We start from the raw sequence: 13,009 nt of genomic DNA, 5'->3' as shown, positions 1-13,009 counted from the left end.
CGGTGATACATGCAGTACTCATTCATGGTTATTAGGTGGCTGCTGGAGTAATTGGAATTAGGCTGACTGAGTTACAACATTCCTGCTGCCTCAGTTCAGTGGTCTCTTCAAATGGGTGCGAACAATTGCAAAACCCAGTAGGTGATGACATATGATGTAAAGCTGTTTTATCAAAACAGCAACAATAGTGCCGCTGCTCTTCATGAGTACCAGTGCATTAAAGGAATATGGAGAGATCCACTTTCTGCAGCAAGGTTGAAGAGCAAGATTCAGAAGTTTGAATTAACTGGCAATTTGGGAGTTGCTCCTGGGAGAGGCTGATAGCCAATTGTGCCACAAATTGTTGAAGTTACTGTTGCCATGGCTGAGAGTATGCTGGATGCCATGTGCGGTCTTCAAGCAGTGCATGAACTATGTCGTGACAGCTGGCCATTATATGGTCCACCGTTCAAAGCACTGCAACAGTTGTGAAATGGTATGTCTAGTGGGGCTCAAGGCTGTTGTGGATACAGATGGCCATTACACTGAGCGACATTCGTAACCTGGAATGTAAATATGGTACGCAATTAACAAATGTTACCTTTTCGTGTGGAAATTAAAATATTTTTTACAGTGGTTTTTTATTTCTTTTCCATATTTCCTTACAAATATAAGCACGAAGAACTCTACAATAACATTACAGGCACCGAGGAGCAAAAATTGTTGTTGTGAACTCCGGAGAAGCAAAATGAAATACTTAATAGCATGCAGAAAATGGTGTTATTGTGCATTTGAGACACATTGTTTGGCAAGGTGATGACTGTATTAGGGAACCAATGTTCATTCTTTAACCTAGACATGGTGTGACACATACACAGATATAAGGTTTTAAATGAAACAAGATCTACGGTCACTACAAATTGTCTGACTGACAGCATTCTTCCTCACTGGCTGCTATTTGATAGATCTAAATATCATTTTATGTGGCTTTCATTATTGCACTATTTTGGTTGCATAGCCATTTTCAAATGATTCTCTGAAACTGGTGTAAGTTTTAAAATAATGGGAATAAAAGTTTGGTAGGTGAAAAAAATTTCAGGTTTTAAGTATTTGTGGAAACTTGTGATTTGACACAATAGCTGTGTCTCACTTTATTGAAACAACATATTTTCCTCAGGCATAAGAAGAAATGAGGAGAGGCTCTGTTGCTTGAAATTGGTAGTTTCAATTAAGTATTACAGATAGTGTGCCAAATCATGATTTTCAATATACATACACAAAACAATAGATAATGATAGAAGCATGACATTATGAACTGCCAAACAGCTTCCTATTTGTGGAATATATTTCCCCCAGTATATGAGAGCACATTTCACTTTAAAATTTAGATGCACATCATTTATTTGGTGGTGGTTCTGGGGTAGCTGCAGCAGCAGCAGTAGTGTTGTTTGTTTGCTACCTGAAGATAGATCACAATCTGGTGACTGATAAGAAGTAATTTGTAGTTAGCCTATCTATTTCAGATGTGTTCTTTAACTACTTGTGAAACACTCTCTCTCTCTCTCTCTCTCTCTCTCTCTCTCTCTCTCTCTCTGTGTGTCTGTGTGTGTGTGTGTGTGTGTGTGTGTGTGTGTGTGTGTGTGTGTGTGTGTCATGCTGACAGCTACAGTATGCTAAGGAAAAGCAAATTATAATTTTATGTGTGGTGTTGTGAAACTTAATGCCTAGACTGAAATTCAACGAAACACTTCTCCTTGCAGCTTCAAAGATGGTCTGGCCTTCTGCGCTCTGATCCACCGTCACCGCCCTGACCTTATTGACTACCACAAGCTGTCAAAGGACAACCCACTGGAGAACTTGAACACCGCGTTCGATGTTGCTGAGAAGTACCTGGACATACCTCGCATGTTGGATCCTGATGGTATGTTTGTTGTACTAGTGTTTCTTTCTTAGGACATTATTTAGCATTACACACGTTGTAAACAAGTTTGCCAGAGCTTAGTCATTCTGTGATAAACCAGGTTTGACTGTCAGTTGAAGTTACATTAGAAACCAGACACTTTACATTGTACTGATATTAACAGTGGATGAGAAAAGGACGACATGGGTTGGGGGCAGACAATACAGCAAAATTACAAAATATGTAAAGGAAACAGGAGCACTGGAAAAAGACAACACAGTTCTCTTTTTTAAATATACAGGCTGAATCATTAATAAGGGAAAATATTTCACGTGTAGTGTTGCACTTTGAGCTGCAAACTCAAAATTGTTTGTCTTCCCATGTTCCTACACCAGTAAATGGCAATGCAACAGAATCTCGTGGATTTCAGAAATACGTAGGGAACTTTTGATTGTTACTGTGTACCGGAACAAGCTAAGAAAAAAAAGTGACCTGAAGACACAAATTGCATACATAGTAATAGTCTGTTGGCCGTTCTTTGCGTTTGCAGCTGCAAATTTGTTTTGTAGAAGACTAAACATTCTGCCACTGTTGGCAAAGTGCGGTTCAAAAGTTCTCATGCAAATACTAGTAATCTGTAATGAGAAGATTTTTCCCTTTATCTTCCCAGTCAACTGTTTTTCCTTTATTTTGTAAACAATAGTTGCAGGAGAGGGTGGGGGGAGGGTAAGGAAATAAATTTTTGTTAACATGTTGCACATAGGAGCAAGGGGTCCTTGGAATAATTTTACTCATTTATGACTCACTCTGTACGTACCGAAATTCGCAGAAGTTACATTTTTTGACAGTTGTATCATTTCCTGCAGTAAATTATAACCACTACAGTAACATTAAATCACTGTTTTTTATTACAGGTACTTTTTTAATTGATGTTTTAGCTTGATAGCTAATGGTAAACCACACGATATTTGTGCCTTGATAGAATACAGATGTCATTGCTGATCAGATGTAAACTATGGCGGGATCTCGTTCCCTGTTTGTGTAATAATTGTTTCATAACATATTGGTCAATATTTTTATTTATGAAGACAAAAGTTTGGAAAATGTATTTCAAATTATAGGATATTTTATTTTACAGCAAGTGTCCTTACATATGTGAATCAGACACACCTCTTTTTCAGAGCATTTATTCCCAAGTGTATTGTTTCATTGGCTGACACTGAAATGAATGTAGCAAACTGTATGAATCTTACTCGAGATTTAATGTAGTCAATATTCAGAGGGCTGAAGCATACTGTGAAAATTATTCTTCCAAGTAGTTCGGCATGTTAATTGCTGATCAACGTTCATTCTGTACCACTCCTCTGTTGCACCTCCAGTTGATGACACAGAACTACTTGAACCTTTTTTAAGGGTATAATCAGAAAAAAGGGAAAAGTTATATTACAAATTACAGTTTTCTAAATAGTTTAAGAAATTAAAATTACAGTGGAGAAAGTGAATGTACTGACCTACCCCATACAAAATTATTTTTTTTTTTGGGCGGGGGGGGATTGAACAATTGAACTTGACATGGAGGAGCAGCTACCATAGTTACTCAGAACTTCTTAGGCCCTCTGTGGAATGAATGTCCTGATACAAACAACAGTATGCATATTGAGGAGAGTGTGATGACAGACTAGCAGTGTCTGGAGTCAGAGCGTCCTTGTTCTTGCAGACCTGATCAACACACCAAAGCCGGACGAGCGCGCCATCATGACGTACGTGTCGTGCTACTACCATGCATTCCAGGGGGCGCAGCAGGTAACTCCGCCCCACCGTGGCGCGGCCCCACCCCCGTGTGTCTGCCCAGCCTATGCCTTAGCCTTCACTCCAGCAGCATAGAACTTCCGTATTTGCCACAGCGTGTGACTGCAGTTTAGGGAAATGAGGTTAACTCCTGTAGTAGCAAGTTAGAAAATTTTGTTTTGTGGGAACAAATGTTCATCCCACCAGGAATGATTGCTTTCATTACGGAAAATTTCGTGGTGTTTTAACAAAATCTACCTTTACAGTGCCATGTATATTTTGCTTTCTTCTTAGAACATTTGTGAGATTTTTAGAAATGCTTTGCAATTTTTGTAAGAATATTTACTGCAGTTTTTCTATTCGGAAGACACCAATTCAAATCAAATATGAAATTAAAATGATTATTAGTGTCGGCGACTGTTGTTCCACAATGTATTTTGAGGGCTTATTCTCTCTTTAGGTGGATTACATTATCGTATTGTTAGCCTGTTATGAACTTCATTTTTGAAGGTTTTCCAGCAGAAAGAACCCTGAGAATTGTTATAAATATACATTCTCGCCATTAAATTCTACACAGACATGAAACAACAACAACAACAACAACAACAGAAAACGGTTAACAGTTTGTACAGATTTTCGTTTTTCCTTTCTTGTGCCCTTTTTCCCTTTCCACCTACATCTGTGCAATCTCTTGACTGTTTTTTGTTGTTGTTTCATGTTTGTGCACCATTTAATGGTGAGAATGTATATTTATAAAAACTCTCAGCGTTCTTTCTACTAGAACATCTTCAAAATGAAGTGTAAAGCAGACAACTGGGTACATCCAGCCATCAGTACTCTAATGTGAACTGCATGAAGATGAACATGAACATGAAGGGGTAAGCTCTCAAAACTCATCACTGAGTGAGATATGCAGTGATTAGCACACTGGACTTGCATTCGAACGGACAACAGTTGAAACCTGCGTCCGGCCATCCTGATTAAGTTTTCCATGATTTCCGTAAATCGCTTCAGGCAAATGCCAGGATGGTTCCTTTGAAAGAGCATGGCCAATTCCTTCTCCATTCTTCCCTAATCTGATGAGACTGATGACATCACTGTTTGGTCTCCTCCCCCAATCTCAAAACTCCTCTTCAGAGGATATGACTGACTGACTGACTGCCACAGATGATTGTTTATGACATAAAAAACAAATTAAATCAGCTGCAGTTTCCAAATCGCAGTCCAACATGGACAACAGAAGGTTAGACACCAGTTTGTATGTGGATGGGAAATAGGCTTTCAGTTTCTGAACAAGAGCTTCACAATGTGTTTAGAATACATCTCATTAGACAAACTCAACTTAGAAATAGCAAGTGGTTTGCTAATTCTAAAATGTGAACTTCTTTGAACAACTTAAGATAGGATCTCTTGAAATTGCGGAATTATGCTGCTGGAGGGAAGGTTTAATGTATATAATATCACTGCATTGCCCTTGTGAATGCTAGGCAACCTGTTTATTTTCATTAATAATCTGTAAAAATACTGCCTTCCTGAATCTGGTATTAACGAACTAACTGCTATCTTACAGCATGGCGAGTAGAACCGGACATGAAGAGTGCTGTGTGAATTGATTTGTTGTATCTGTTTGATTATATGAATACATCTTTAAGTGACCCTTTTTTTTAGTGTAACCTTTATTAATGTGTGACGTTTTTTGTTTGGATGTTTTGTAACCCATAACAGTGGCTGTCAGCTTGGACAAGCACAAAGTTACATATTACTACTGAAGACATTTTTAAAGGAATCCTTCACTTAAGAACTATGTGCTGTAAATATGAAATTATAGCTATAGTTTAATGAGAAATAAATATTGTAATTACAGTATGGCCATCCCACTGTATTTAGGCCCATAAACAGTCAGTCTAACATCTACTGAATGTTTGAAGGTATCCAATGAAGATTTTTCACTAAGGTTAGTTCCCCAAATGGAAAGAACTATGCTGTATGGTCAATGGTGGTAATTTTTTTTATCTAATAATATACTGAAGCAACAAGTTTTTACTGTAGGAGTATAAAATTTCATAACAACATTTGAGAACTCTTTGCAAGACTTGCAAATTGATATTATGCGTGTTATAGTTTGCTGTAAAGTCTTTTTGTCTAAATAGGTGTGCATTACACTAAACAGACAAGCCAAGTCTGCTGTTACAGTACAGTTCTGTTTCCCTTGCCATGTAAGCATTACCCATCACTTTTGGCAAAATGCGTCCAGTCAGTTTTGTATTGTGCTACTCATCTTTCCAGGGACCCCAATATATTTTTTAAAGTGTAGGTCTTTTTAAAATGCATGTAATTGCCTTGGTAGATAAAAGAAGACACAAGCTTTGACAGTATCACTAAATAAATGCTTGTTTGTATCATAGCACTTGTGAAAACTTTGGTGTCTCACAATTATGGAATTATGTGAAGTTGAGAAATTAATTGGTGTTTGGCAATCTTGTGGTGCCCTTCATAATTGTCCTATCAAAATCAATTTGTGGGTCTCTTACTTTGCTGGTCACATGAGATGATTTTACTTTGTGATACAAACTACTAATCAGTAGGCCAGAGAGGGAGGTCTTAAGGGGTGAGGGAAACTTAAAAAAAAAACAACAAGTTTCAAATCATTATCATCAGATAATCAGCTTAGAATGGTAGTTTGGGCCTGTTTTTTCTGATATTTTGTAACCATAACTGGTGGGACCTTAACTATGAACGTAGCACCTTTTATGCGCTTTAACAGTGTGCTTTCAGTTTCCACAAATAAAGAGTCGATTCAGAAGAGAAAGGAAAAATAAATAAAAAAATAGTGATTTGCAAAGAGTGATATGTGCTTTCGCGTGCCAGGCTGTCTGCCAAGTTTTTTCGCTCATCCTTATAGTTTGTTTCTGCAGTTGGAATGCCTGATGAGTGAAGTATTCAACTAACTGCCTGCTTTATTTGCTGCATTGCCTTGCTGTGCCACTGCAGATCTCGTCAACACCGCGATGCCAGACGAGCGTGCCGTCATGACGTATGTGTCGTCGTACTACCACTGCTTCTCCGGTGCTCAGAAGGTAAAGCCGTGCTGCCTGCCACTGTATAACTGTTGACGACGCTTTGTCACACAGGCTGAAGCCTCCATGGCCTAAGCTGGCTTAAATCACCATATGGCCTTGTATTGACACACTGGTCTTCACAGAATGCAGAAAATACTTGTAGCATACATAACACAACAAAATGTAAATGTGCTTGTTATTTGCTCCAGATTTCAGAACTTAGACAAACCAGAGTGGTAAAATCTGCCACTCCATCCCTTTGTATCCCTGCAGATGTACATTCAAAGGGCCAATGTGGGGAAAGACAAGATGTTTTAAATAATTGCACCTCACAAACTGCCGGCAACACTGCACATATTTATGTGTGATTTTTCTCATTATTTTTCCTGCTGGGTGGCCTACTGATGTAAATAAATTTCTGCCTGAAACATAAGTTTTAAAGCAATAATGGCAACACACATGTAATCTTTCAGGTTTTCTCCCCGTGGTAGATGTCCCTGGCAACATGACATCCATTGCGTTGCACACCTGTCAACAAAGATAAAATGTCTTCTTTGTAATGTTAAAGATGATCTATCTTCTTGAAAGCTGGATGTGTATCACATTCTGTATGAGTATACCATATCTTACAAGGGGCAGAGTATTAGCACAGTTGAGGGGAGTTGTGAGAAACATTGACAACACATCCAACTAAAATGACCAATCAATCAAGCAAGCAAATCAGCTGTCACCATGCAGTGACTCCAATATAAACACTAAATGAAATACAGTGAGACTCAACAAAGTGAGACAGTGGTTTTAATGGTGTTCGATCATGAGGCTCAACCTAATTATGCAGAACACCCTCTTCTGGAAAATATGAGGAGCAGAAATGTGAAACACGAAGTGCAGGAATGTAAAATATGTAGTGCAATCCAAACAATTTTACAGGTGGTACCACAAATGTGTTTCGAATACTGTTGTGGACACCAAGTTCTCGTGTATATCTCTTTCAAAAATGCCGAGTAGATGGTACATATTATTGCGGAGTTAAAAGTTTCTTGCATATTTATGTGAAGAGGTGCATTTAACTGTTCTAGTTTCTATTAGTGAAGTCACAGATACAAGTAAAATTCCTTCTCTCTAAGTCTTTTCTCCAAAGAAGAGACTTAAAGAGAATGACTTGATTACTTCTGTATTACTTGCCAAGTGGATTAAAAATGCTTTATTCAGAGATTTCTTGAGAGGATTTCCAGTGATGAGTGTACTGCAGTCGACTTTGTTTTCACAGCTTTAATGCTGGAGCACAATTGGGTATTGAGTCGGGTGACTTTAAAGTTTTTCCGAGATCACAGTGAGTATAGTCATCCAAAGTATGAGAAAAGTTACAAACAGTATAGTCAGTGCTACTACAGCTATTAGTAGTGTACATGATTTTTTTATTGCCTGTAGGCTTGCTTGCTGCATTTTTCAAATCTGTTTTGTGTAATACTTCATTAACATTCTTACACATTAGTCTGTGAGTGTCTGTATGAATGACTGATAACTGTGCGTTTTTCTTACCGTGTGTTGTAATGATTTGTGTTACAACATGTGATAATTTTGTTAACAGTGATTATCACAAAAATGTAGTAATTGTTTGATCATATTGCACAGTATGACTCTCATTTGCTCAAGTTGCATTGTACATACCAGTAAATAAAATTTGAATCTTTCATGTTATTTAACATGCAAACGAGTTATTTTTGACTTCACTTAAAATGTTTCATATTTAGAGGGTATATAAAAGAGCAACAGTTTAGACTTCTAGCTGAACTATTAATTTAAAACTGTACACAGAACTTAATGTATTAATGTGTTAACAGGCTGAGACAGCTGCAAACCGTATCTGCAAGGTGCTGAAGGTCAACCAGGAGAATGAACGCCTCATGGAGGAGTATGAGCGGCTTGCAAGTGATGTGAGTAATAAGAGTAATTCTTGTTTTACATTACCATTATTATATCCTTAATTACAGTACTAGTATTTAAGACTTTCACCTATGAGCTACATTCATTACATAGACATTACAGTCTAGATTTTGGGCACCTTTGTACACTCTTTCCAAATAAATTGAGAAATCTTCATGTGTGAGAGATCTAACCCGACCCCCCTTTCGTGCTAACACTGGTAATTTTATTAATTTTTTATTTACATATAAAATTCCGTAGGACCAAATGGAGGAGCAAATCTCCAAGGTCATGGAATGTGTCGATACATGAAATTACGATGCAAAAGCAATAACAGATAAAAATAAAATGTTTATGAACCCTAAAAAAGTCAAGCCATAAGTTTAAGTAAACACAATCGACAATACAACATAAGAATCACCTTCGTTTTCAGGGAACTCCTCGACAGATAAGAAGGAGTAACCCATCAGGAAAGATTTTTGAATTCTTGTGGAAGCTATTTCTGCCCAAGAGTTAAGGAAGTCCGATCCATATGCAGTATTGATTTCTGTCATGTATTAACTGAGTCGTTGTTGTTGTTGTGGTTGTGGTCTTCAGTCCTGAGACTGGTTTGATGCAGCTCTCCATGCTACTCTACCCTGTGCAAGCTTCTTCATCTCCCAGTATCTACTGCAACCTACATCCTTCTGAATCTGCTTAGTGTATTCATCTCTTGGTCTCTCTCTACAATTTTTACCCTCCACGCTGCCTCCAGTACTAAATTGGTGATCCCTTCTTCTGGTCAAGTTGTGCCACAAACTCCTCTTCTCCCCAATTCTATTCAATACCTCCTCATTAGTTATGTGATTTACCCATATAATCTTCAGCATTCCTCTGTAGCACCACATTTCGAAAGCTTCTATTCTCTTCTTGTCCAAACTATTTATCGTCCACGTTCCGCTTCCATACATGGCTACACTCCATACAAATACTTTCAGAAACGACTTCCTGACACTTAAATCTATACTCGATGCCAACAAATTTCTCTTCTTCAGAAACGCTTTCCTTGCCATTGCCAGTCTACATTTTATATCCTCTCTGAATAAGCTGGTGTTGTTAACAAGAAATGACAGTAAGGATATATAGAGGCCAATGTCAGAATACCCAGACTAGTGAACAGGGGTCGAGAAGAAGTTTGCAAACTTACACCACTTATTGTCTGAACCACCTGTTTCCAAGACAAAAATATCCTTTTAGAATGGGAAGAGTTACCCCAAAATATAATACCATATGACATAAGCAAATGAAAATAAGCAAAGTAGACTAATTTTTGTGTTGAACCCTTGAACGTGGGCTTTCCACGACAGTTTACTATCTATCTAAACACCTAGAAATTTGAACTGTTCGATTTCACTAATCATATGCCCATTCTGCAAAATTAAAACATCAAGTTTTGTTGAATTGTGTGTTAGAAACTGTAAAAACTGAATCTTACTGTGATTTAGTGTTAGTTTATTTTCTACAAGCCATGAATTTGTCATGAACTGCACTAATTGAAACAGTACCAATGTTGCACATAACATATTTTACCACCGTGCTAGTTTCATCAGCAAACAGAAATATTTTAGAGGTACCAGTAATGAATACTAGAGGGCATATCATTTATATAAATAAGGAACATGAGTGGCCCAAACATTGATCCCTGGGGCACCCCCCATTTGACCGTACCCCACGCAAATCCCACATCACAGCCATTCTCAACACTGTGACTCCCCATATTCTGTAATGGTCCAACTTATGCAGCAATATTTTGTGATCGACACAATCAACCACCTTAGTTAAATCAAAAAATGTGCCTAGCATTAAAAACCTTTTGTTTAACCCGTCCAGTACCTCACAGAGAAAATATAGTATAGCATTTTCAGTTGTTATAACACTTCTAAAGCCGAACTGTACATTTGTTAGCAAATTATATGATGTAAAATGATCAATTATCCTTACATACACAGCATTTTCAATAACTTTAGCAAAAACTGATGACATAGAAATAGGTCTAAAATTGTCTACATTATCCCTTTCTCCCTTATTATAATGCGGCTTTGCTACTGAGTACTTTAATTGTTCAGGAAACTGACCATTCCTAAAGGAAAAATTACAAATATGGCTAAATACAAGGCTAACATAAAATTTGAAATTTTCCCGGCGCATCAACTGGTCAAAAAGATTTCGGGTTTGCAGCCGGTCGTCGTAAACTTCATTGCACGATATTTCAGCTGGACAACTGCCAGCCATCTTCAGGTGAGCTGATCAAGGACTGACGAAGACGTTCTCCGCTCCAGCTTGTATAGTGCGCTGTGGTACTGCCGCGCATGCGTTGCAATCGCGGAGACAGTAGGGCCACACCGACCAGCGGCAGCGCACTCGCTGGTGGAACTGCAGTAATCAGCTGCCATCGGTATTCTTGCTGGCAACAGCTATCGAAGTCTTCTGGCGTCTTCGTCTCGAGCAAAATTCTGAGATGACGGGATTCCATGCGTTATTCAATTGGTAACCACTGTCACGGTTCATTAGATTTCCCGCAATGCGTATTTCAACGGATTCTTTGATAATGGAGTCCCAAAAAGTTTTTGCAGTGGCCAAAATCGAAGTTTTGTCATACTCCATTGAATGCCCGTTAGAAATACAATGTTCCACAACTGCAGACTTACTGGCTTGAAGTAGGCGAGTGCAACGTTGATGTTCTGTACAACGCTCTTCCACTGTAAGCGTTGTCTGTCCTATATACGCCATACCACACTGACATGGTATTTTGTAGATTCTCGTCTTCCACAGTAACAAATCATCCTTCACCGATCGCAGCAAATCCAAAATCTTAGAAGCCGGACGAAAAACCACTTTCACATTAAAACGATTAAGAATCCTTGCTATCTAGAAGGAGGTGTTTCCGACATCCTATATTCTTGCACTTTTCGTTCCCATACGTCTAACTGCTCTCGTACTTCCTCCTCTTTATTCCCCCAAATCATCAGATTATCTGCAAACACCATAGCTTTCATCTTCCTTTTATTCTTAGCTATTTTGATGTCAGAATTTATTGCAAAACTGCAAGAGCTGTATTACATGTTAAATTAAGTGGAAAACCACAATCTTCTTTAAGGAAGAGATAAGATGCTCACATCATCAGGGTTTCAGTTGTTATGCAGAGATCCCCACTCTGACGCTAACAATCAGAAAAGTGTATTTGTGGGGATTATAATACAGTATTAATTGTAATTTGTAAAATTGTGGTGGAACATTTGCAGAAGAATAGGTTAGTGTCTTCTTAAAACCAATATTACACCAGCAAATATTGCCAATTTATTTTATTTATGATCTCACAGTGAAGTTAATTCCACACGTTGTCTTACCCAGTTGCTGGAATGGATTCGCCGAACGATGCCGTGGCTGAACAGCCGGCAGACGGACAACTCGCTGGCTGGTGTACAGAAGAAGTTGGAGGAGTACCGCACATACCGCCGGAAGCACAAGCCACCCCGCGTCGAGCAGAAGGCCAAGCTGGAGACCAACTTTAACACCCTGCAGACCAAGCTGCGGCTGTCCAACCGGCCCGCCTACATGCCCACTGAGGGCAAGATGGTCTCTGTAAGTGTTTGAAATAATGACTGTTTATTAATTTTCTTATTTATTTTTATTTGTTTATTGCTTTATTTATCCTGGATTTCTCTTACATCCAACCAGAAATGTTAGTTGGTAACAGGAAGTCGTGCTGGAGTGTAAATAATTTAAGGGGTTGTTACCTTCACTTCTTACAGTATTCATTGCCAGGTTGTTATAAGTTATACTCGCCATATAGCTGAGAGCATTTATGTGCCCACTTCTGGGAATTGGGGAGGTGTGCCGGCTGCAGTTCAAGCAAACACTTCGTAACACAGTGTCACATACATGGATTTGTGCTCAAGGGAGACTGGCAGGAGCTTTGAAATGCATTTGGGAGTGGTGATCCTACTGTAATAATAGCCTATGTACAGCTATGGTTATCGGTTGTCTCTTCTCAAAAGAGCGGGAATACCGTAGCAGCATTCCATATCTGACATTTGCTGACTAAAGAGTACTGGGAAGGGAAGAATGATGAATGAATGTTAGAAGCTACATCTAACATAGATACAAACATTTGGAAATTACTGTGACATAAACAGTGAAAACAGTAGTATCTGCAGCAGATAATAATGAATAAACACCTCTAAGGCTGATAAACAAACAAACTGCATTTTTGTTCTGACAGTATTTGTTTATTTCGAACAGATTTTTTGGCTTGTTAACTAGTGTCAGAAAACAGCTGACTAGTGTGTATGTTGGTAGTATCTTTATTTCTAATATT

At 38.4% G+C, this 13,009-nt stretch overlaps 1 protein-coding gene across 1 annotated transcript in view; it reads left to right on the top strand.

Moving 5' to 3' along the window:
* Nucleotides 1–13,009, top strand: part of LOC126106901 (alpha-actinin, sarcomeric) — a 533,945-nt gene that overhangs the window by 468,913 nt on the left and 52,023 nt on the right. Inside the window, exons 4-7 of the mRNA XM_049913318.1 lie at nt 1,740–1,900; nt 3,597–3,682; nt 8,571–8,663; nt 12,043–12,273. Coding sequence (XP_049769275.1) covers nt 1,740–1,900; nt 3,597–3,682; nt 8,571–8,663; nt 12,043–12,273 — 571 coding nt within the window. The remainder of the gene's footprint in view (nt 1–1,739; nt 1,901–3,596; nt 3,683–8,570; nt 8,664–12,042; nt 12,274–13,009) is intronic.

Source organism: Schistocerca cancellata, chromosome 10 (assembly GCF_023864275.1).
Source record: "Schistocerca cancellata isolate TAMUIC-IGC-003103 chromosome 10, iqSchCanc2.1, whole genome shotgun sequence".
Classification (NCBI taxonomy): domain Eukaryota; kingdom Metazoa; phylum Arthropoda; class Insecta; order Orthoptera; family Acrididae; genus Schistocerca; species Schistocerca cancellata.
This window is presented reverse-complemented; position numbering and strand designations above follow the sequence as displayed.